This window comes from Globicephala melas, chromosome 21 (genome assembly GCF_963455315.2).
Source record: "Globicephala melas chromosome 21, mGloMel1.2, whole genome shotgun sequence".
Lineage (NCBI taxonomy): Eukaryota > Metazoa > Chordata > Mammalia > Artiodactyla > Delphinidae > Globicephala > Globicephala melas.
In genome coordinates this window covers 23,438,856-23,460,954 of record NC_083334.1, presented here as the reverse complement: position 1 = coordinate 23,460,954, position 22,099 = coordinate 23,438,856, and the positions used below count along the sequence as shown (strand labels likewise).

Genomic DNA, 22,099 nt, shown 5'->3' with positions numbered 1-22,099 from the left:
TTGAATTGCTATTTGCTTAAACGTTTCAAAATTTTAATGTACCTTAGTTTATCTTTTAACAGTTCATTGTGTGCTCTCTGTGTGGTAGATCTACTTCTGTAAAAGCATGAGTCGCTAATTGTTAAACTCCTAAGTTTCAAGTGACTAGGTAACGAGCATGTGTGGAAGTTTTATTAAACACAGTGGAAATAAATGAAGACCACTCACGTGAGAACAGAGACTGCAACCCTTGCTATGTAGCAAGAGATTCAGCCACCATCTCTTTGGCACAGACTCAAAGGCAATCACAGAGAGGGGAAGTGTTACAGTGCAAAAAAGGGGGGGGATGCTTCTGGTATGTTCTGATTAAAGTTTGTTGGCAGGGGAAGCTGGGGGAGGGGTGTCTGAAATAGGGAAGTTTGAGTAAATCCTTACCATTCTGAGCTAATTGCTGCAAAGGTTGTGGCTTGGTTTTTTAAGTGGGCCAGAGTTTTATTATCATATTTTATTATCATATATGGTCTAGCCATATATGGTCTAGTTTTATTATATTATCATATTTTATTATCATATATGGTCTAGCCATTGTCCATTTGTATATAAAGTCTCTCATTCATTAATAAGGAAGCTAACAGAATGGTAGAACTGATTCCACAAGGATATGGTAAATTGGGATTTATAAAATCATTGGGGAAAGGATAAGATAAAACTAAATTGATACAAAACTGGCTCATGTTTCTCAGGACAATGCAATTTTAAGCTTTGGGATTTTTTTTTTTTTTTGCAGTGGATACCTGCTTCTCATTACACCTCATCAGTTTTTTACCAGTTAATCTCTGATTCTCCTGGGTTATAAAACCTCTGAGTCCTCATAAACTGTTATACAAATGAAGCTACCTTTCCTGAGGGTGTCAGATGAACATCAAGTGAGTTTATTACAAAATCCTGTAGAAAGAAATCAATTTTAAAAAGACAATCGTCTTTTGGCTTTATTTCCAAATTTTGAATAAATATTTACGTATTATCTCATACAATCTTCACAACAGTCCAATGAAAGTAACGTATTGTGGTAGTACAATTATTATTCCCATTTCCCAGACCTGAAAACCGAAACGCAGGTTAAGTAACTTGAGGAGTAACCAGCACTAAGTAAACGACAGCTGTAGAATAGTTGAGCACTGGCTATGCGCAGCTTCAAGTTGGAGTGAGGAAAGGTCAGCCACACGAAATTTGACATGCTCCAATACTTTGCAGGTCGTGCGCAAGGCCAATTATTTTTTCCGTCGCCTTATTTCTACCCCTTATGCAGCTTCTGAATCCGAAATCCTTTTCCAAGAGAGTTTACGGGGGGCGGGGGCGGTTGGGAGTTCAGAAACTGAACTTCACGTCAGGATTTGCCTTTGCTAGCTGTGCTGTCCCGAGCAAGTTATTTAGTTTCACTGGGCCTCTTGTTTCCTCAGTTGAAAAAGAGAGAGCTGGAACAATGTTCTTCGAAGTTTAGGTGATGGTGACTGACATTTGATGTAAAGTCACAGAACATCTGATAGACAGTAACTTCAAAAATCTCGTCGCCATTTGGGTTAAACAGATCCCAGAGCACGCTGCAGGAGGATTTAGTAGCTTTACAGTTGTATTTCTGTGAAGGAAAGATTTCTTCCCTCTCAGCTGCGGCTACTTAACTCCCACCTAAGCCCCGCTCCCAACCACCCTCCCGTTGTCATGGAGACCAGGGACGCCCCAGCTCTGGATTCCCCTCCTCGGGCGGGGTATATGAGGACGCATGCGCGTTCTCGGCGGCCAAAGGGCCGCGGTGGCTGCCGGGACTGAGCTCCGAACCCGCGGATCAGGAAGTGGCGGGCGGAGCCCGTGGCCGAGTAGCCGCCTGAGGCGCCGCCGCCGCCGCCGCCAGTGCGGGAACCCCGACCTGGCGGGGTAGCGCTGGGCGTGCGTGCGTGCGAGCGGGGGCGCTGACGACGAGCAGGAAGCGGCGGCCACGCAGGCGTGTGCGGCTGTCGAGGAGGAGGCTCCGGGAGGCGGCGGCCGGGCTCGTGGGGCGGCCCTCCTGGCTCAGGTAGGGGCCGCAGCAGCGGGGTGAGGGGCGCGGAGCCCCGGCCTGTTGTTCCTCCGGGCCGCCTCCGCCCGGGAGCGAGCGGGCCTCCCACCCCGCGGGAGGCTGGGACAGCCGTTACCGGCGCGAAACGCTGAAACCTGCTAACAGCTTCTCGGGAGCATCGTCTTTTAGGCCGGAGGTTCATTGAGCAAAGTTTTGGGTTAGAAAGAGGGGAAATTCACATCGGAGAGCTGATTGTGCCGCTTCCTGGCCCCCCAGCTTGCATTAGCAGCTGCCGTAGGAACCAGGTGTGTGGAGTTTGGGGAAACGGTGCCCAGCCACCCAAAGGCTGGGATGTAGGTGCTTCTTTCTGGACTGTTGTTTTCAGCTGCCTTTTGGAGACTTACTTTGGAATGATTCCTAAGCTTTAGTTATAATGGTTGTTTCCTGCAAAACCTAAAGACATTTCCCGAAACAAATAGCTGCGCTAACCACTTTTCCGTCCACCTCAACGTTTCTGTCATTTAAGAGGTGAGCAAGTGTCTATTCTCAGCTCGCCGGCTATTCATAGCAGTGTTGGCACCTGCGAGGCGCAGGCGGGAAAGAAGCGAGAGAGGAAAGAGCAGAAAGGTTGAAAGAAGTCAAATGATAAAGTGGAAAGAATGTGGGCTTTGGAGCCAGAAGATTTTCTTTTAATTTTTGGCTTCTTATTGGGGGAACACATGGACTCTCTGAGTTATGGTTTGTTTTTTGTTAATGTCAGATGGGCAGGATGAGGTGTCCTGTCTACAACACAGGTCAGTACATGTAAAACTCTACAGGTACTGCGTAGTCTTGTGAGGAAAAGTTAGGCGGAACATGTGATGGTGAAAGACCTTAAACCTGTTCTACGTGCCATTGAACTTGACCCATAACCACACAGGTGGCCTTTGCTTGGGAGGCCTTTACCAGTATTTCAGGTCTGGAGTGAGGGGCACCTGATTTAGGAGTCAGGATATTCGTGTCCTGGCTCAGGTACTTTCAGCTGTGTAACCTTAACGATGCCTCTTCACTTCAGATTTCACGTATTAAAATAGAAATAACGCGAAGTACCAGTTACCTCGTAGAGTTGTGAGGATCAAATGCTGTAAACATCAGGTTTTTGTAAACTGTAAGGCTTTTGTTTAAATCTGTGTTAAAATCATGGTTATAACAGTCGGGGTTAGTTATCTGTCTTTACAAGGTGAAATAAACAGATAACAGATGTTTCCTGTTTTAGGCTTGTTGCCCTCCCCTTATCACTGGGGAATTCTTTCTTCTTCTGACACTTTTCCTCCCCAAGACTGCCTCCTGCCTTCCTCACCCCAGCGTAATCATTCAGTTACTTCTTTTCAGATCCAGCTCGAAATAATAGTACTGAAATAACATATATTTTATAGCTTTACTATTTAGAAAATCATTTTCACAAACATTTTCTTAGTTTATTCTTACAGTTGGGCTAGATGTAGACAGCATTGGTAGTACCCTTATTTTACTTATGATAAAATTGGATTTAGGGAGGTCTAGTGGATTGCCCAGGTCATGTTGCTATTTGGGATTAGAACTGAGGGAAGAAGGCAGGTCTTAGATTCGAGGTCCCGTGCCAGTGATTCTTTTTTCGTTCCTTAGCTGAAGTTTACTCTGATTATTTCTTATCAATGCTTTTATATATGTATATATTTTAAATTTTATTGAAGCATAGTTGGCTTACGATGTTGTGTTTAATTTATGCTGTCCGGCAGAGTGACTCAGTTATACATATATATTCTTCATATTCTTTTCCATTATGGTTTATCTTAGGATATTGAATATTGTTCCTTGTACTATACAGTGGGACCTTGTTTATGCGTCCTACATATAATAGTTTGCATCTGCTAACCCAAACTCCCAGTCCTTCCCCCTCCCCCCCACCCCCCTGCTTGGCAACCACAAGTCTGTTCTTTATATTTGTGAGTCTCTTTGTTTCGTAGATATGTTCATTTGTATCATATTTTAGATGCCACATACAAGTGATAGCATATGGTATTGGTGTTTCTCTTTCTGACTTCGCTTAGTATGATAATATCTAGGTCCATCCGTGTTGCTGCATATGGCATTATTTCATTCTTTTTAATGGCGGAGTAATTATTCAATGCTTATATTTTTAACTTTTAGCATGCTAAGTCACGTTTTATTTATTCATTGCTTTTTTAAAAATAAATTTATTTGATTTATTTATTTTTGGCTTAATTGGGTCTTTCGTTGCTGTGTGTGGGCTTTTCTCTAGTTGCAGTGAGGGGGCTACTCTTCGTTGTGGTTTGCGGGCTTCTCATTGCGGTGGCTTCTCTTGTTGTGGCTCACGGGCTGTAGGGGCGCGGGCTTCAGTAGTTGTGGCGCACAGGCTCAGTTGCTCCGTGGCATGTGGGATCTTCCTGGACCAGGGATCGAACCTGTGTCCCCTGGATTGGCAGGCGGATTCTTCACCACTGTGCCACCACAGAAGTCCCTATTCATTGCTTTTTAACCGAGGTGCTCAGTGCTTTCATGTTCTCAAATGTAAGCTTATTGAAGGCAAGGATTTATCTTCCAGAACTTTTCATAGGTTGTAGTACAGTGCCTCACAAACAGAAGAAATTTTTTTTAATATATTGGTTTTTTTTAATTAATTTAATTTTTAAAATTTTATTTATTTTTGGCTGCGTTGGGTCTTTGTTGCTGTCAGCGGGATTTCTCTAGTTGCCTTGAGTGGGGGCTACTCTTTGTTGCGGTGCGTGGGCTTCTCATTGCAGTGGCTTCTCTTGTTGTGGAGAATGGGCTCTAGGTGCGCGGGCTTCGGTAGTTGTGGTGCTCGGGCTTAGTTGCTCTGTGGCATGTGGGATCTTCCCGGACCAGGGCTTGAACTCGAGTCCCCTGCATTGGCAGGCGGATTCTTAACCACTGCGCCACCAGGGAAGCCCAAACAGAAGACATTTAATAAAGGATTGTAAAACCATTAACAATGAGGCTAGAGCAATTTAAAGATGTTCTTCTGTTCGTTATTCACTTAAATATTTATTGAGCTACCCCATGCTTGAAGGCTTTCAAAGTATAAGAGTCTTTTTCCTCTGGGACTTTGTTTCCCAACTTATGAACACTAGTCTTAGTAGTATAGAAATCATTTTTGTAGTCAGCTTGTGTACTTCTGAGACTCTCCATGGGGTTCTAGGGAGAGTTCAGACAAGAGAGGAATGTTATAAAATACTTGTTGAATGACCTGTGGCTTCCCTGGTTGTACTGAAGTTGCTTAGAATTGTAGAGTTTTTTTTTTTTTTTTTTGCGGTACACGGGCCTCTCACCGCTGCGGCCTCTCTCGTTGCGGAGCACAGGCTCCGGACGCGCAGGCTCACGGGCCCAGCCGCTCCGCGGCATGTGGGATCCTTCCGGATCGGGGCACGAACCCCTGTCCCCTGCATCGGCAGGCGGACTCTCAACCACCGCGCCACCAGGGAAGCCCAGAATTGTAGAGTTTTAAAACTGGGAAAAAACCCAAAGAAGTCTAGTCCCACCTCCTTCCAAATCAGGAATTTCTGTAGATATTTCTGACATATTAATCCACCCTCTTCACTACTTATGAGAGTCCACCAGTTTTAAAATATACCTTTTAATTTACAAGCAATTCTGATGGTTCTCATTTTTTTGCAATGAGCCTAAATTTGTCTCCTAATCTCCACCCAGTAGTCCTGCTGTTGTTCCTAAAGCAGCATTGTCCAATAGGAATACAGTGTGAGCTGCAAGTGTGAGCCACGCATGTAATTTAAAATTTTCTAGTAGCCATAATTTAAAAAAGAAAAAATAAGGGAAATTAATTTTAATATTTTACTTAACCCAGTATATCCAAACTATTATCACATTAGCGTAATCAGTCTAAAATATTTCAGTAATTTAAAAAGTTCTTTTCGTTGTATTGAGTCTTTTAAATGTGGGTGTATTTTACACTTAGAGTACATCTCAACTCTAGTCCCATTTCAGGCGCTCAGTCAGCACTTCTGCCAGTGGCTGTTTGTTATATTGGACAGTGTAATTCTAGAGCTTTAGAGAATAATCCTATTTTTCTTTACTAGTGCCTAGCACAGTGCTTGGCATATAACAGGCACTAATTAAAGAATTTTTTGAGTGAATGAGTAAGTGAATAAATACAAGTGCTAGAGAACCAGTAATAAAAGGTAATTCTGTTTGGGAAATAACTCTTGTTGAGACCTGTGGATTTGGCACATAGATTTGAGTGGCTGGAATCTGTATTAAAGAAACTTATTTTTATCTTTGCAGCATTATGGATCCAAGTCTCTTGAGAGAACGGGAGCTGTTCAAAAAACGAGCTCTTTCCACTCCTGTAGTAGAAAAACGTTCTGTATCTTCTGAATCATCTTCATCATCATCAAAGAAGAAGAAAGCGAAGCTAGAACATGGAGGATCATCAGGCTCTAAACAAAATTCTGGTTAGTAGAATTGTCTTTTTTTTTTTTTTTTTTTGCAGTATGCGGGCCTCTCACTGTTGTGGCCTCTCCCGTTGCGGAGCACAGGCTCCGGACGCCCAGGCTCAGCAGCCATGGCTTACGGGCCCAGCCGCTCCACAGCATGTGGGATCTTCCCGGACCGGGGCACGAACCCGTGTCCCCTGCATGGGCAGGTGGACTCTCAATCACTGTGCCACCAGGGAAGCCTGACTTTTTAGGACTGTTCAGCTTTTATTTTTCGGGAAACCATTTAGTTCATTTTTCAGTTCATCATTCATATTGTTTGTTAGGTACTTTGTTAAGTGTAAGGGATGGGATGATGAGAATTTTTTGCTCTTAAGATGTTAATAGTTGTTTTGTAGTTAGAATTTAGGTTATTACCTTTAAGAGGATAAAACACTTCACTGAGGTTTAATCTATATACTGTACCGTTCACTTCGTTTTAAGGGTATAATTCAAAGATTTTTAGTAAGTTTACAGAGTTGTGCAACAACTATTACTACAATTGAATTTTTGTTCCCACCTCAGCCCCTGATAATTAGTAATCTACTTCTTTCTCTATATATTTGCCTTTTCTGGACATTTCATATAAATGGAATTGTACAATATGTGTTCTTCAGTATGTGGCTTCTTTTACCTGGCATCTGTTGAGATGATAATGTTGTTCTTCTTTGTTAATATGGTTTATTACATTAACGGATTTTCAGATGTTAAACCAACCTTGCATTCTTGGAATAAATCCTACTTGGTCATGGTGTGTAATCCTTTGTTGTGGGATTCAGTTTGCTGACATTTTGTCCATGATTTATCCATGTTGTAGTATGTATCAATATTTCATTCCATTTTATTGTTGAAGAGTATTCCATTGTATGATATATACCACAGTTTGTTCATCTGTTCACCAGTTAATGGACATTTGGATTATTTCCACTTTTTGGCTATTATGAATAGTGCTGCTGGGAACATTCACATACAAGTCTTTGTATGGATGTGTATTTTTTTCCTCTTGGATAGAATTCCACTTAAGAGTGGAATTTCTTGGTCATGTGGTAAATTTATGTTTAATTTTTTAAGAAACTACCAAAATGGCTCTACCATGTTACATTTTCACCATCAATGCATGTGGGTCCATTTTTTTTTTTCTTATTCTTGCCAACACTTGTTATTCCTTGTCATTTTGATTGTAGCCATTCTGGTGGGTGTGAGGTGGTATCATTGTGGTTTTAATGTGCAATACCCTAATGACTAATTATGTTGAACATCATTTCATGTGTTATTGATCATGTGTCTTTTGGTGAAATGTCTATTCAGAATTTTTTGCCCATTTGAAAAAATTGGGTTGTCTTCCTAATGATTTGTAAGAGTTCTTTATATATTCTGGGTACAGTTTCTTGATCCAATATCACAAGTGTTCTTGGTGTCATATTTAAGAAATCTTTGCCTAACCCAAGGTCATAAAAAATTCCTCCTGTGTTTTCTTCTAAGAGTTTTATAGTTTTAGCTCTTAGATTTAGGTCTGTGATATGTTTGAGTTGATTTTTTTATGTATGGATTAACATAGGGTGTAAATTCATCTTTTTGTGTGTGGTTATTCAGTTATCCCTGCACCATTTCTTGAAAAAACTTTCTTTTCCCCATTGACTTGCATTGGCATCATTGTTGAATATCAGTTGACTACAAATGAGAGTTTTTTCTGGAATCTAAATTAGGTTCTGTTGACTCATGTCTGTCCTTATGCTAGTACGATATTCTCTTGATTGCTGTAGCATTCTAGTGACATTTTGAAATTGGGAAGTGTGGAAGTAAGTCCTTCAGTTTTGTTCTTTTTTGCAAAGTTGTTTTGGTTTTTCCTGGAGCCTTTGCATTTCCATATAAATTTTAGGATCAGCTTGTCAGGTCTCATCTGTAAAAGAGCCAGCTGTGATTTTGATAGGGATTGCATTGAGAATTGCTATCTTAACAATATTAAGTCTTTCAGTCAATTAACATGGCTCTCTTTCCGTTTTTTTAGGTTTCTAATTTCTTTCAACAATGTTATGTAGTTTTTAATGTATGTCTTGCTTTGTTAAATTCTAAATATTTTATTCTTTTTGATATTGTGAATGAAATTGTTTTCTTAATTTGATATTTGGTTTGTTAATTGCTAGTATATGGAAACACAGTAGATTTTTGTACACTGATCTCAAACTCTGCAACCTTGCTGAACTCATTATTTCTAGTTTTTTGTGTGGATTTTTTAGGATTGTCTATATGTAAGATTTTGTCATCTGCGAATAAGAACAGTTTTACTTCACCTTGCCAATATGAATGCCTTTTCTTTCTTTTTCTTGACTGTTAATATTGGCTAGTAATAGAAGTAGTGAGTGTGAATATCTTTTGTTCCTATCTTAGGGGGAAAGCATTCAGTCTTTCACTATTATGTATGTTAGCTGCAGGGTTTTTGTAGGTGCCCTTTATCAGGAGTTCCCCTCTATTTTTAGTTTGTTGAGAGCTTTTAATATAAATGGGTAGTGGATGTTGTTAAATGCTTTTTCTGCATCTATTGAGGTAATCATGTTTGTTATTTTTTATTAATATGGTATATTACATTAATCTGTTTTCAGATGTTAAACCAACCTTATATTCTTGGAATAAATCCTACTTGGTCATGGTGTGTAATCCTTTTTATTTGTTGTGGGGTTCACTTTGCTGAATAATCTACTTCTGTAATATTTTGTACAGAGTTTTTGGTGATATTTTGTACAGGATTTTTGTATCTGTACTCGTGAGGAATATGGTCTGTAGTTTTCTTCTCTTGTGCTTATTGGGGTATTTCTGGCCGCAAACGATTTGCGAAGTATTTCCTTTTCCTCTGTTTTCTGGAAAAGTTTGTGAAAGTTTGATATAAATTTCTCCTTAAATATTTGATAGAATTCACTAGGGAAGCCATTTGGGCCTGAGCTTTCCTTTGTGGGATGCTCTTGGTTGAAATTTCTTCTTATAGATCTATTCAGATTTTCTATTTCTTCTTGAGTTAATTTGGTAGTTTGTCTTTTTAGGGGTTTGTCCATGTCATCATCTACATTGTCCAAAGTTTTTTAGAGTATTCGCTTTTGATTTCTATAAGGTCAATAGTGATATCCCTCCCTTCTTTCATTTCTGATTTTAGGAATTTTTTGTTTTATTTGTTTTTGTTTTGTTTAGTCCAGTTTAAAGGTTTGTCAATTTTGTTGATCTTTTAAAAAAAACAACTCTTTGTTTCACTGATTTATCTGTTTTTCTGGTTTTTAAAAATTTCATTTATTTCCACTTCAGCATTTATTATTTCCTTCCTTCTGCTTATTTTGGGTTTAGTTTACTCTTAGGCTATTATCTTTTAGACAGCTAGGTCAGTGCAACTTAACTCACAACAGAAATTATTTACCTCCTTCAAAGTGTAGCAGTATAATCTTTATTGATGTCATCTTGTTAGATGTTCTTCAAGCTGTTGTACTGATGTTAAAGCAGAGCCAGTCTTTTTACCAAAGGAGGTTTATCATTCTTGTTAGCACGTGCATTAGGTTTGATTATCTCTCATTACAATGAAATTTACATGAATTCATAATAAAATTTTACAAATTGTTTTAAACATTAACAGAGACCTGCCTTAGACCTGGTCTCTTTGATCTGCTTAAGAATATCTTTGCTCCAAAATCTCAGTGGCTTAAAACAACAAAGGTTTGTTTCTCTTTCATACCACATGTTTATCATGTGTTGGCAGGGGTCTTAGCTCATTACAGTCACTCAAGGACCCAAGCTGATAGAGTGGCTGATATTTCAAATGTTGTTGGTTTTGTTTCAATGCCCGAGGGAAAGAGAGCTCTGGAAGATCTTGCCTGGCAGTTAAATGCTGTGGTCTGGAGGTGATACACATCAACTCCTCTCACAGCTCATTAGCCAGAGCTAGTCACAGGGCTCTACCCAGCCAGTTCCATGTGCTCAGAAAGAGGGGAGCTGGAAATACTGGGTGTAAACACTAAAGACTACCATACCATCCTAGCTCGGGGCACTACCATTGGATTGCCCAGTCAGCTGCTTGTCAGGTGTCCTGGTTTAGCTTCCCTACTGGCCATTCTCTGTACAAGTCAGTGATTTTTCTAATCATGAATCTGATGATGTCATTCTCTGTTTAAGGCTGATCATTGCTTTTCAGACAAAGCCCACCTTTTCCTGCAGCCTACATGCTGTACTTGATCTTGTCCCCTTATCTATTGTGCCCGTATCTCATTTTTCTCCTTGTACTCTGTCCTAATGATACTGGCTTGTTGCTACTCTAACATGCTTCACTCTCTTGCCTCCTGGCCTTTGCTCATATTATTTCGTCTTCCTGGAACGTTCTTTCTTACCTCCTTCCCTCTTTCCTTTGGTTAACTCCTATTCCTCTTCTAGGTTTCAGCTTTAAAGTCATTCCCACTTTCCAATTTGTGTTTATTGCTTGGCCTTTGAATTCCCAGAGCACTCCCTGTTTCTGACAAAGCTATTGTGTGCCACTGTAATTGCATGATTACTTGTTTGCCATTGTAACCTAATCCCTCACACATGGAAGCACTCAGTACATATTTATTAAATGGCTAAATAGATTACAGGGTAGGGTAGGGAAAAGGTAGTGTAGGTTATCAAAAAATCTAGTTATCAAAGGACCTGTATGCTTCCCATCTATGGCAAGGACCCCAAAGTTTTCCATTTATGAAAATGTGGTTTTAACAAGTGCTCAGAGTAGCTCTTGGTTACCAGAATATTTTGTATACCTAAGTTCCACAAGTCCTTTGAAAGTTGGTTATGTTATTTTTTTCTAATGTTAAAAAAATATATAAAAACATTGTGTGGAAAAGTGATTTCAGGCTGGCATGTAGGGCTCTTTAAGTTGAAAATGACAGATACTTATTTTTCACTTCCCATATCAAGTATTTTCTGTTTTGCCATAATTTTCAGTTGCTTCTTAATGTTGATGAGACACATTTAGTTAAGTGCCGTTACTTCCAATTATTTTGTTATTTTGAGTAATGCTATTGTAAACATCTTGGTATCTTCAGTTTTTTCTTTTGAAGTAATTTCTCAGAATAAATTTCCAGGAGTGACATTTCTGGTCTAAGGGCAGTTATAGTGTAGTGGTTAAAAGCATATTTTGGTTTGCTCATGGGTAGCAGCAAAATAGTGTCAGGGTTATAAAATATAATACTGTACAGCCTTTGGCATTCCAAGAAATAAGATTGCCATATTTCTTAACAGGTGTTAAGTGGTCCTAGCTTTTGACTTGCTCTTGACTTTTTTTGGCAGTCTTTTTTTTTTTGGCCACACTGCGTGGCTTTCAGGATCTTAATTCCCGGACCAGGGATTGAACCCAGGTCCCGGCAGTGAAATCATCCAGTCCTGACTACTGAACTGTCAGGGAGTTACCTGGCAGTCTTTTTGCATTGGGTATCTTAGTCCTTGGGAGTGTGAATGCGAGAGACATAATGAAAGAACAAGCTCAAGAAATGCAATTTAGGGGGGTATGCTAGAAAGTTTTAGTTTGAAAACAGCTCATCTTAGACCATGTATTTCTTACTAAACAGTAAGTCAATTTTATGAAAAGTTTATGCAAGTGTCCTTGTGACCTTGCTGAGTATTTTGAGTCTTTTTTTCCCACACTAATCCTACATAAAACTTAAATCTTTAAAAATATTTTAGTTGTCTTCAATAAACTAGAAAGTATTGCTTCTTAGTAAGTAGGGACTTACGTATAAGTGGGAATATTTTACTATGGATTTAGATAAGTATTTTAAGTAGCATTTTAATTACCAAAATATATGAAGGATAGTACTCTGTTTTTTAGTTCACATGGTTTGTTTAGGTATGTTATTTTGGGATCATTAGCCTTTCTTTTGGTTTCCAGTTTACTTTTTAATGCCTAGTATTGAGCTCTAGGAATCTTTTAACTAGTTTTTGAAGTGTTATTTTAAATAGATTGGTAAATTATTCACATTTGTGAAAGTTTTACAGTATATTTAATGAAATCGATACACACACAGAAAGTGCATATTTAACTTGTTTTTCCCTTCTAGTAGAAATCTTTTAATTATTCGTAGTCGGTTTTGTAATAACGGTTGACCTCAGAAATTTTTCTTTTTTTCTCAGTAATTGACGGCTGTTTTCAGAGCTTTTGTTCATCTTATGTAGAGTACTAGACCACTTCAGTTTCACGTTTTCTGATATTGTCCATCATACTTCTAAGAGGGTTCGGTTCATTTTTCAAGTCTTTCACAGTTTTGTTTTTTACACAGCAACAGCAGTCAAGCGCTTCATAAAGGAAAGCCAGCACCACTAAAGATACCACTGTAAATATAAATAAAAGCAGAATGACAAAGCAGGCAGTGTTCCAGTTATCATGGAAAGGGTAAATTTTTTGAACTTGAAAACCAAAGTACTGATAAACAGATGTAGTTGTTTCATTCCAGAGGCTTGAGCTCTGGGAGGCCATTCTTAGAGATTCCACTTCTTATATAGCTCGTTTGAATCTGTAGAAAGGTAGAAAATGAATATATGTAACCAAACTCTACAGATTGGTCAATTCAAATGTCAATTTCTAAGATTTGTTAGTAAATTTATATAGGCTGCATGAGTATTCCTTATTTTCTGTCAGAATTAATGTCTGAATGGTATTCTTGAAATTTTTTCGATATTTATGCAGTGTACTCTGTAAACGATACTATGTAGTTTTTAATTTATTTTATTTTTTTATTTTTTTTTTTTTGCGGTACGCGGGCCTCTCACTGTTGTGGCCTCTCCCGTTGCAGAGCACAGGCTCTGATCGCGCAGGCTCAGTGGCCATGGCTCATGGGCGCAGCCGCTCTGCGGCATGTGGGATCTTCCCGGACCAAGGCACGAACCCGTGTCCCCTGCATCGGCAGGCGGACTCTCAACCACTGCAACACCAGGGAAGCCCCCATACTATGTATTTTTTAATGTATATCATTTGTTAGACAAATATTTATGATCAAGCTTCATATACAGAAATTAACTGCTAATGGAGGGAGAAAAAAGGCAGCTGAATTGGTTTAAAATTTGATTAAAGCACCGGTCAGAGAGCTGTTATCTACAAAAAAAAATCTTAGCATTTTAAAGTTGTGTTCTTCAAACTGTCTGCAGAAGAGCTTTTCCCATTACCCTTGTGGATCCTTCTCACCTTCTTGGTTCAGTGTATTTCTGTCTATTTCCACTCCTTTAAACTTCCAGGACAGGTGATCTGAATCAGGAAATAATGGCTGAGTGAAAAATAGTAGAGAAAGAAAAGCCAAATAATGACAGTTTTCAGAATAAGGATAAAACAGTTTTAGATTAAAGTTGCCTATGAAGAGACCTTAATCTTAGGATTTTTTTTGGTTATGTATATGATAGTCTTAAATGTTTCATAATACCTAAATGACCAATGGACAGGAATATTAAAAAAAACAGGCAAATGCAGCATCCCAAAGGTATGTATTATTAAATTATTATTCCATCTCACAGAATTAACCAGTGAGTTAAGGTGTCACTGTTCTTGCATTAAGCTTTGCTCTTGTTGACCTGATACTTGTTGGACCTTAAGTGGGACTATAAAGATTGAAGATCTGATAGTATTAAAAATAATAAATGATTTTATTATCTTAATCATTCAAAAATATGTTTTTAAGGGGACTTCCCTGGTGGTCCAGTGGTAAAGAATCCACCTTCCAATGCAGGGGACCGCGGGTTCAGTCTCTGGTTGGGGAACTAAGATTCCCACATGCTGCAAGGCTACTGAGCCTGCGTGCCTCAACTAGAGAGCCCACGTGCCACAAACTGCAGAGCCCACGTGCTCTGGAGCCTGCATGCCCAACTAGAGAGAGAAAGCCTGAACACCACAACTAGAGAGAAGCCCACATGCCGCAATGAAGATCCCGCGTGCTGCATCTAAGACCTGACCCAGTCAAAAATAAATAAACAAAAACCCCCAAAATAGCTCAAGTTTTTTGAAAAAATTATAAAATATCTCTATATACTAAGAAACTTTTTGAAATGAGAGGAAAAAACCCCATAGTTCCACTTCCCTAATTCAGTGACTGTTGTCAGTTTGTGTGCTTGCTTTTATGAAAGAAATGTTTTGTGTGATTTTTTTGCTACATAGTTGTAAATAGACTTTCATTCTTGTAAACAAATGTTTATTGATTACCTACTGAGTAACAAATCCTTTTTAAAAAAATATTTATTTATTTGTTTGGCTGCGCTGGGTCTCAGTTGTAGCATGTGGGATTTTTGTTGGGTACACGGGATCTTTAGTTGTGGCATGCGGGATCTTTAATTGCGGCATGCGGGATCTTTAGTTGCGGCACACGGGATCTTTTAGTTGCAGCATGTGGGCTCTTAGTTGCAGCATGTGGGATCTAGTTCCCTGACCAGGGATTGAACCCAGGCCCCCTGTGTTGGGAGCATGGAGTCTTAACTGCTGGACCACCAGGGAAGTCTCAACAAATACTTTTCTAAGTGCTGGAGATAACTTGTGTGTGAGAGTATGTTCCATTTATAGAAAATTTCAAGGTACTACAGAAGTATGAGTATAATAAACACCCATGTGCTTATAACACAGCTTCATTGATCAATTCTTGGCCAGTCTATATCTCTGCTCACTTCCATTCCATGGATTATTTTGAGGCAAATCCCAGACATCATGTCACTTCATCTAGGAATATTTCAGTATATATCTCTTGAAAGGTGAGGACTCTGTCTTTAAATATAACCACTATATCATTTTCACACCAAAAAAGATTAAAAACTGACTTAAAACCCCCAAACATAACAATATAATTCCTAAGATTTCTCTTTTCTTTATAAATATAATTTTAAAACTTTGGGGTTAATAAACTAATATTTTCTAAGGTTTTTTTTTCGTTTTCCTTTAAATTTGATTTGCGTGGCGGATCATCTCATTTCTTTGGATGGACTTGGTCTCTTCCTTTTTTCCTTCATATATTTTGAAGGTTAAATTGATGATCTGAGGCCAAAAGTAAAGGCTTAATAAATTCATTTTTTCTTGTTGGATTTAAGAATCCATTTATGGTGCTTGGTCACCTTTCACCTTGAAATGAGGGACAAGAGACTAATGGACAGTAATTGAATTAATTGCTTCTTTTCTGGGACATACAAAAATGCATTGTCTGGAACACAGGTATTTGAGTAACTTCCCATTACATTACAATATTTCAAACTATGTCAAGAGACCCAGCCTTTCAAAGTTACTCTTTTTTTTTTTTTTTTTTTTTTGCGGTACGTGAGCCTCTCACTGCTGTGGCTTCTCCCATTGCGGAGCACAGGCTCCGGACACTCAGGCTCAGCGGCCATGGCTCACGGGTCCAGCCGCCCCGCGGCATGTGGGATCCTCCCGGACCGGGGCACGAACCCATGTCCCCTGCATCGGCAGGCCGACTCTCAACCACTGTGCCACCAGGGAAGCCCTCAAAGTTACTTTTTTATCTTTTGATTTTTCTCTTCCAAGCACACCCTTATAGAAAGCAGGCTGCTGCGTTGTACAGCTCTGGGGAGCACCAGTCATGTTTTGTTGTGGGGTGGGTGCCATTCAGGTAGAATACAGTGTAAATTGGGGTTGTGCAGTGTGGAGTCCTGATAGGCTACCCCTCCACCTCTGCGTTGTTGCTGCCTCTGAACTTAACCACCTTTTACACAAATAGTCAAGTAACCTATAGAAACTAACTCAAACGGAGACAAAAGTTAAGTCCTTTTTGATCCAGCCTTGCTGATAGTGTCATGAATGCATGTGCACAGACACACAAATGCCTGAAAAATGTTCAGCTTTGGAACTCCCTTAGGATTTTTAGCACTGCTAAAATGCAGATATTCCTGGGAGGGGTAACAAACATTGTTACAATTATTTTTACTTCAGTGTGAATGAGTTTCAGATGCTTTTTTTTTTTTTTTAAAAGAGAGCTAATAGAGGAGAGGGAGAGGAAGAAGATTAGGACCTTGGTGAAATGGGGGATTGTGCGACTTATGTGGGTAGGTAAAGAACAGGAAGAATTGCTTGAGGGTCTGTCTAATAATTTTACCTTGGCCAACCTAGCCCTCTTCAGCACTGATTAAAGTATTCCTTAGACTTTCTGTTAAGGCCTTCAGGTTGATTCCTTTTTAAAATTTGGGAATTTCTTTTGAAGATTTCTCTGGCATTGGAACTGACTGCAGGGGAAACAATGGTAGGGGAGGGAGGAGAGAGTAGAGTGAGGTAATTTCTACATTATGCCTCTGTAATTAATCTACCCTATTAATTAACATTAATTTAAACTGCTATTTCATTATTGATATCAAAAATATCATTATAGCAATTTAAAATAAAAATTAAAAGCATCACCTATGGGCTTCCCTGGTGGTACAGTGGTTAAGAATCCGCCTGCCAACGCAGGTGACACGAGTTTGAGCCCTGGTCCGGGAAGATCCCACATGCCGCGGAGCAACTAAGCCCGTGCGCCACAACTACTGAGCCTGCGCTCTAGAGCCCGCATGCCACAACTACTGAAGCCCGTGTGCCTAGAGCCCATGCTCCACAACAAGAGAAGCCACCGCAGTGAGAAGCCCGCGCACTGCAACAAAGAGTAGCCCCCGCTCGCCGCAACTAGAGAAAGCCCGCAGCAACGAAGACCCAGCGCAGCCAAAAGTAATAAATAATTAACTTAAAAAAATAGCATCACCTATAATCTTATCTCTGTAACATATCAAACTTGTAATTTTTTTCTTTTATCCTAGACATTGGCTGTATAAATCTATAACTCATACCTGGTTGAAATTATACTGAATTTATTACTTTGTATTTTAATTTATTATGAGCAGGCCTTTTTATTTTTATTTATTTTAATATTTATTTCATTTATTGTTATTTTTATTTTTGGCTGTGTCCTGTCTTTGTTGTGGCGCGTGGGCTTCTCTCTAGTTGTGGTGTTCGGGTTTTCTCTTGTTGAAATGTGCGGGCTCAGTAGTTGTGGCATGCGGGATTAGTTGCCCCGCGGCATGTGGGATCTTAGTTCCCCGACCAGGGATCAAACCCACATCCCCTGCATTGGAAGGCAGATTCTTTACCACTGGACCACCAGGGAAGTCCCATGAGTAGGCCTTTTTAAATTTATGGTGACTTCTTAAGACTGGGGAGAAATTGTAAAGACTAATAATGTAGGTTACTGTTTCAAAATGAAATTTTAGAATGATTAGAAAGTTTGCTTAAGGAACTTTATATTCTATTTATTTTTGAGGTACAAGTGAACTGCTTAAGAAATTTTCAGGTCCCCTTGCTCCTAAAAAATAGAGCGGGAGGGAGGGAGGGGGAGAGATGGGAAGGGAGAGATAAGGGGAGGCAAGAAGCGGGGCAGGCAGACAGACACACAACTAAATTCACTTACTTTGAAGTTAACTTGTACCCATCAATGAACTGTTCTTCTGGTTAAATTAATGTAGTATACTCACACAGTCGGATGTTAAGCATGAATGAGGTGACTATAGTGACATGGAAAGATTTCTAGGATATGTTTTTAAGTAAACAAAGTGCAGGAGGAAAAAGGGAAATAATATATATTTTTAGTTGCTTGTATCTGCACAAAAATCTTGGGGATATATAGAAATTAATAACAATGATTATTTGTGGGGTTGGTTGGAGAGTAGAGTCGGGAGACCGGGATGTGTGTGAGACTTGTCAAGATGTACCTTGTTATATTCCTTTGGTTTTTGAACCATTTGAGTGTATTATTTATTCAAACCCAGAAGTATTCCTTGCCTTTGGTTTTTAATAATCCATTGTGTTTGGATTACTTCTAAAAAATTAGGATTAGTAAATTGTGACTTTGGTAAGACTGTGTACTTTATCCACACACAAATATGCTTATGATAATTATACTTGTGATAGTGACTGGATAGCAGTATGTGCCATTGCCAAGGGTACTTGTAAGTTTTGTTAGGAGCATCTAAGCAGTTTTCAGAAAGAGTATATATACATGTCAGGTTTATGTTGTGAATGATGACAGTGTGCCATTTGTGAGTGTGTTGATAACTGATGAGCATCTCAAAACATTCACTTTTTGTTAGCTTCTGGGCATATCTGGAAAAAGTAAACCCTGTAATATAGATTCATTTTCTACCTTAAATTTAATGTGGTTTATTCTTTCAGAGTACGGTAGAGCTCTAATAATTTTGTGTGTTAAGTTTAGGATAAAATCTAAATCTTGCTTTGATGAATTAGACATAATTAGATACATAGAAAGACATTTATCATTAGGATTTTCTTGTATTTTGAGACTATTTTTGAAATTAAAATGTAAATTTATGTGAAGCAAATGCTGTAACATGCCTTACGAAAAGTGAGCGCAAACAGTAAAAAGTAGGAACAGTCTCTTATATATATAATTTTTAGTTTATTATTATTTTCCAATATATTCCCATCATCTATTTTTCCTCCCATTTTAAAAGGCCCTAGTGAAATATTTACAAGGATAGGACTTGGAACTGTTTTGGAACCTTGAATTGCCAGATCAGAATAAAATTATGCTTTTGCTCTATTTGTGGAAAAAGGCCTTGAATTGAATTCTCTAGTGCATTTAAGCATATTACTTTGAAATATGATCAGTTAATCGTAATAGCCTTTATATATAGAACAACGCACCCAACGCTGGAACTCTCTGGCTTAGGCCATGTCTTTAGTTAGTTTGGCTAAACAGCAATGAGCCTCCATCTGTACTAACTATAGATATATTGCCAATAAAATGTAGGCTGATTATAATGTTTAAAAAATGTGGGTGGCAGGAGTTTTTGTCTACAATTTACCTGAAATTTGAGTTACGAGTTAACTGTTTTATTTGACAAAGTTATTTTTATTTGATCTGAGACTTTTTTTTTGAGCTCCCGTACTTCGTATAGCAAACAGGAATGTTTTCTAGGCAGTTAACCACATTGTACTGAACCTGGAGAGATCTAATATCTTCTTACAGCAACCTTTGGGCTTTGTAAGGGATACTTTGCTCATGCTAGCAGAACACTGGTTAAGAAACAGAAGGAATAAAATTTATGAAAAAAAAACCCTTTAAAATTTAAAATAGATTTACCAGCAAAGAAAAGGACAGAATTTGGATCTTAGGTCAGTATATATAGGTAATATCCTGGAACTCTAGCATTTACTAAATAATTATTTTTTCATGCTTTAATATTGTAGAATTAGAAATTCGGTCAGCAGTTGAATAATAATTTTTAGTAGGCATGAATGATTGCTTTTAGCTATGAAAGTAATCATATTACCTTGAAAGGTACCCTCCTTCCTCCCATAACCAATTCTTCTTAGAGCATATTTTTATTTTAAAATTTAGTTTATCAAAACGACTTACTGTGTATTTTAAGTTTGGTTTAAGAATAACTTTAATATTATATAGAAATACTGTGATAAATGTATATTTTTGTGGCATATGAAAAATGAAACACTGCTTAAGAAGGTTTTTATTTAATAGCATGATTTGTATGTTATAGTGATAGAGACTTTAAAATTTGACTGTAGGGAATTATTTTAATGAAAATGTATGAAAGTCTGAAGCTCTATAAATGGTCTCTTTGGTTACAGTATAATGCAGCCTACGTAATGGTACCTTTATGGTCTTTTTATTTTTATATAAAAATCACAGTGTGATAATTTATTGGCATTCTCTGCATCTACACTCAAAGTCAAATAAAATTTTGAATTATTTTCTCATATTCCTTAAAATACAGCAAACTTTCTTATAAATGCTTTAAATTTGCACATATAATCAGAAAGCTTTAGTCCTGGATTTGCTTTTAGTCTAGATTTTTCTTTAAGAAAAATCCTTTGTTAAGACAAACCAAACCGCTGAAATGAAATAGCTCAGAGAAAATGAAATTTGCAAGCAACCTTTTAACATCACATGCATATGGCTTACTCTGAGGTCTGGATATAGATTAGGTTCATAGAAAATGTAATGATTTTCTGTTAAGGCACAGATGGTAAGGGTGCTTATCAAATAGCAAAGATAGTCTTCATATTTTCATAATAAAATCCTGCCAAACAATGACATGAATGCATTTCTTGGGGTCTTTAGTAGGAACAAAGCTTTCTGCTTCGTTTTTATGGTAAAATATTTATATTGTATCATAAGGACATGTATTATTAAATGAAAAGATCGTATAACCTACCTCTTGTCTGAAAGGCTGCAGTTGAAGCGATGGTATCCGTCTGTTTGTAATGCAGTCTAGTGCACAGCCAAGATGGAGCTGTGCTTCTATTGGTTGAACCACAATGGAGCTGACAGTTTCCTCTACGTGCATTTGCATTAAGTCCTGCCACCCTAGGAGTAAATCATTCATAAACTTGAATAGAGCCGTCTGGGTTCTCAACTGTCACCCCTTATTTTGGCCTTATTTTTTTGTCTTTCAGCTAAATTTCTGCACAGGAATTTGTGAGTTAGTAACAAATTGATGATTCCATAGTGCTTAGCTGTAGAATTTCAGATCCTTCAGTGATTATTTCAGTGCTAGGGCTAGAAGATAATGTCAAGAGAGGCAGTAACCTGGGAAACAAACAGTTCAGGTTTACCAGCGTGGTGTTTCCTCCATGAAGTGTAAGATCTCATAAATGATATTTGCTTTCTCTCTTTCTAATACTTGTTATTTACGTAAAACTTGCTCTCTGAAAGTGATTATTTCTATGTGGTGGTTTGATTTAGATGAAATTCTGAGGAAGAAGAAAGGAAATAAGGTTTTTATTTCTATTATTTGGGAGAAGGGTAAGTTTTGGTAGGTATACCACCTGTGTTAAGAAAAAAGCAGTCTGTGAAAGTTAAATTGCAAAAGAATCCTCAGTTGGATGTGTAGAGATAGAATGATTTTCTTACAGTGTATTAGAGTTGTGGTCTAAGCTTAACAGTCAAGGGTTTTTTTTTTTTTGTGGTACGCGGGCCTCTCACTGTTGTGTGTGGCCTCTCCCGTTGCGTGGCCATGGCTCACGGGCCTAGCTGCTCCACGGCATGTGGGATCTTCCCGGACCGGGGCACGAACCCGTGTCCCCTGCATCGGCAGGCGGACTCTCAACCACTGCGCCACCAGGGAAGCCCAACAAAGTTATTTTTAAAGGAAAATTGCATATGAGGTCTCAAAAAATCATTCAATAAAGCCTTTTCACTAATCTCAAAGGAATATTATGTTGCCTTCTAGAAGCTGTTCCCGTGGATCTCTGACAGTTGTTAATTTGACTTGTGGTTATTCTAATGCATTCTTTTGTTTAAATTATTATTACCAACCTGGTGCCAGAAATGGACTCTCCCCCCTTTTATTTAACCTCTTCCTTTGTGGATCAGCCACATGGGAACTTTATAATATCTGATCTGATGCCTGGCTAATAGAATGTGTACTTATGAAATGTCTTCCTGGTATTTACAGTGACTTTTTTTTACTCTTCCTGCCTATGGCTAATAGAATGCATTTGTGATGCAATGGTAGCATTAGGATTTCTGCCTGTAAATATGCAACAGAATGGTATATGTTCTGAACCAAATGATCTTCTATGTAGGTTGCTCCT

At 38.5% G+C, this 22,099-nt stretch overlaps 2 protein-coding genes across 4 annotated transcripts in view; one reads left to right on the top strand and one right to left on the bottom strand.

The window, feature by feature from the left end:
• The first annotated feature begins 1,804 nt into the window (after positions 1-1,804).
• Positions 1,805-22,099, top strand: part of GTF2E2 (general transcription factor IIE subunit 2) — a 74,649-nt gene continuing 54,354 nt past the window's right edge. Inside the window, exons 1-2 of one of the 2 annotated variants that reach the window (XM_030832482.3) lie at positions 1,805-2,050; positions 6,332-6,501. In XM_030832482.3, the coding sequence (XP_030688342.1) occupies positions 6,336-6,501 (166 nt within the window). In that variant the 5' untranslated portion in view covers positions 1,805-2,050; positions 6,332-6,335. Of the gene's footprint in view, positions 2,051-2,082; positions 2,338-6,331; positions 6,502-22,099 lie in introns of those variants that run through there. The other variant, XM_030832490.3, reaches the window with a different exon arrangement.
• On the bottom strand, positions 12,559-20,801 carry SMIM18 (small integral membrane protein 18). Of its 2 annotated transcripts, none has more exons than XM_030883676.2 (3): positions 20,719-20,801; positions 13,703-13,781; positions 12,559-13,034 (listed from the first exon to the last, which is right to left on the bottom strand). In XM_030883676.2, the coding sequence occupies exon 3, from the start codon at positions 12,995-12,997 to the stop codon at positions 12,701-12,703; it is 297 nt and encodes a 98-aa protein (XP_030739536.1). In that variant the 5' UTR covers positions 12,998-13,034; positions 13,703-13,781; positions 20,719-20,801; the 3' UTR covers positions 12,559-12,700. The 2 variants fall into 2 exon arrangements, with proteins under 2 accessions (XP_030739536.1, XP_060147512.1); XM_060291529.1 differs by having other exon boundaries at positions 13,703-13,762; positions 20,719-20,778.

Excerpts from the sequence above, each read along its gene's own strand:
- SMIM18 (XM_030883676.2), bottom strand. The coding sequence starts at position 12,997 with ATGGCCTCCCAGAGCTCAAGCCTCTGGAATGAAACAACTACATCTGTT.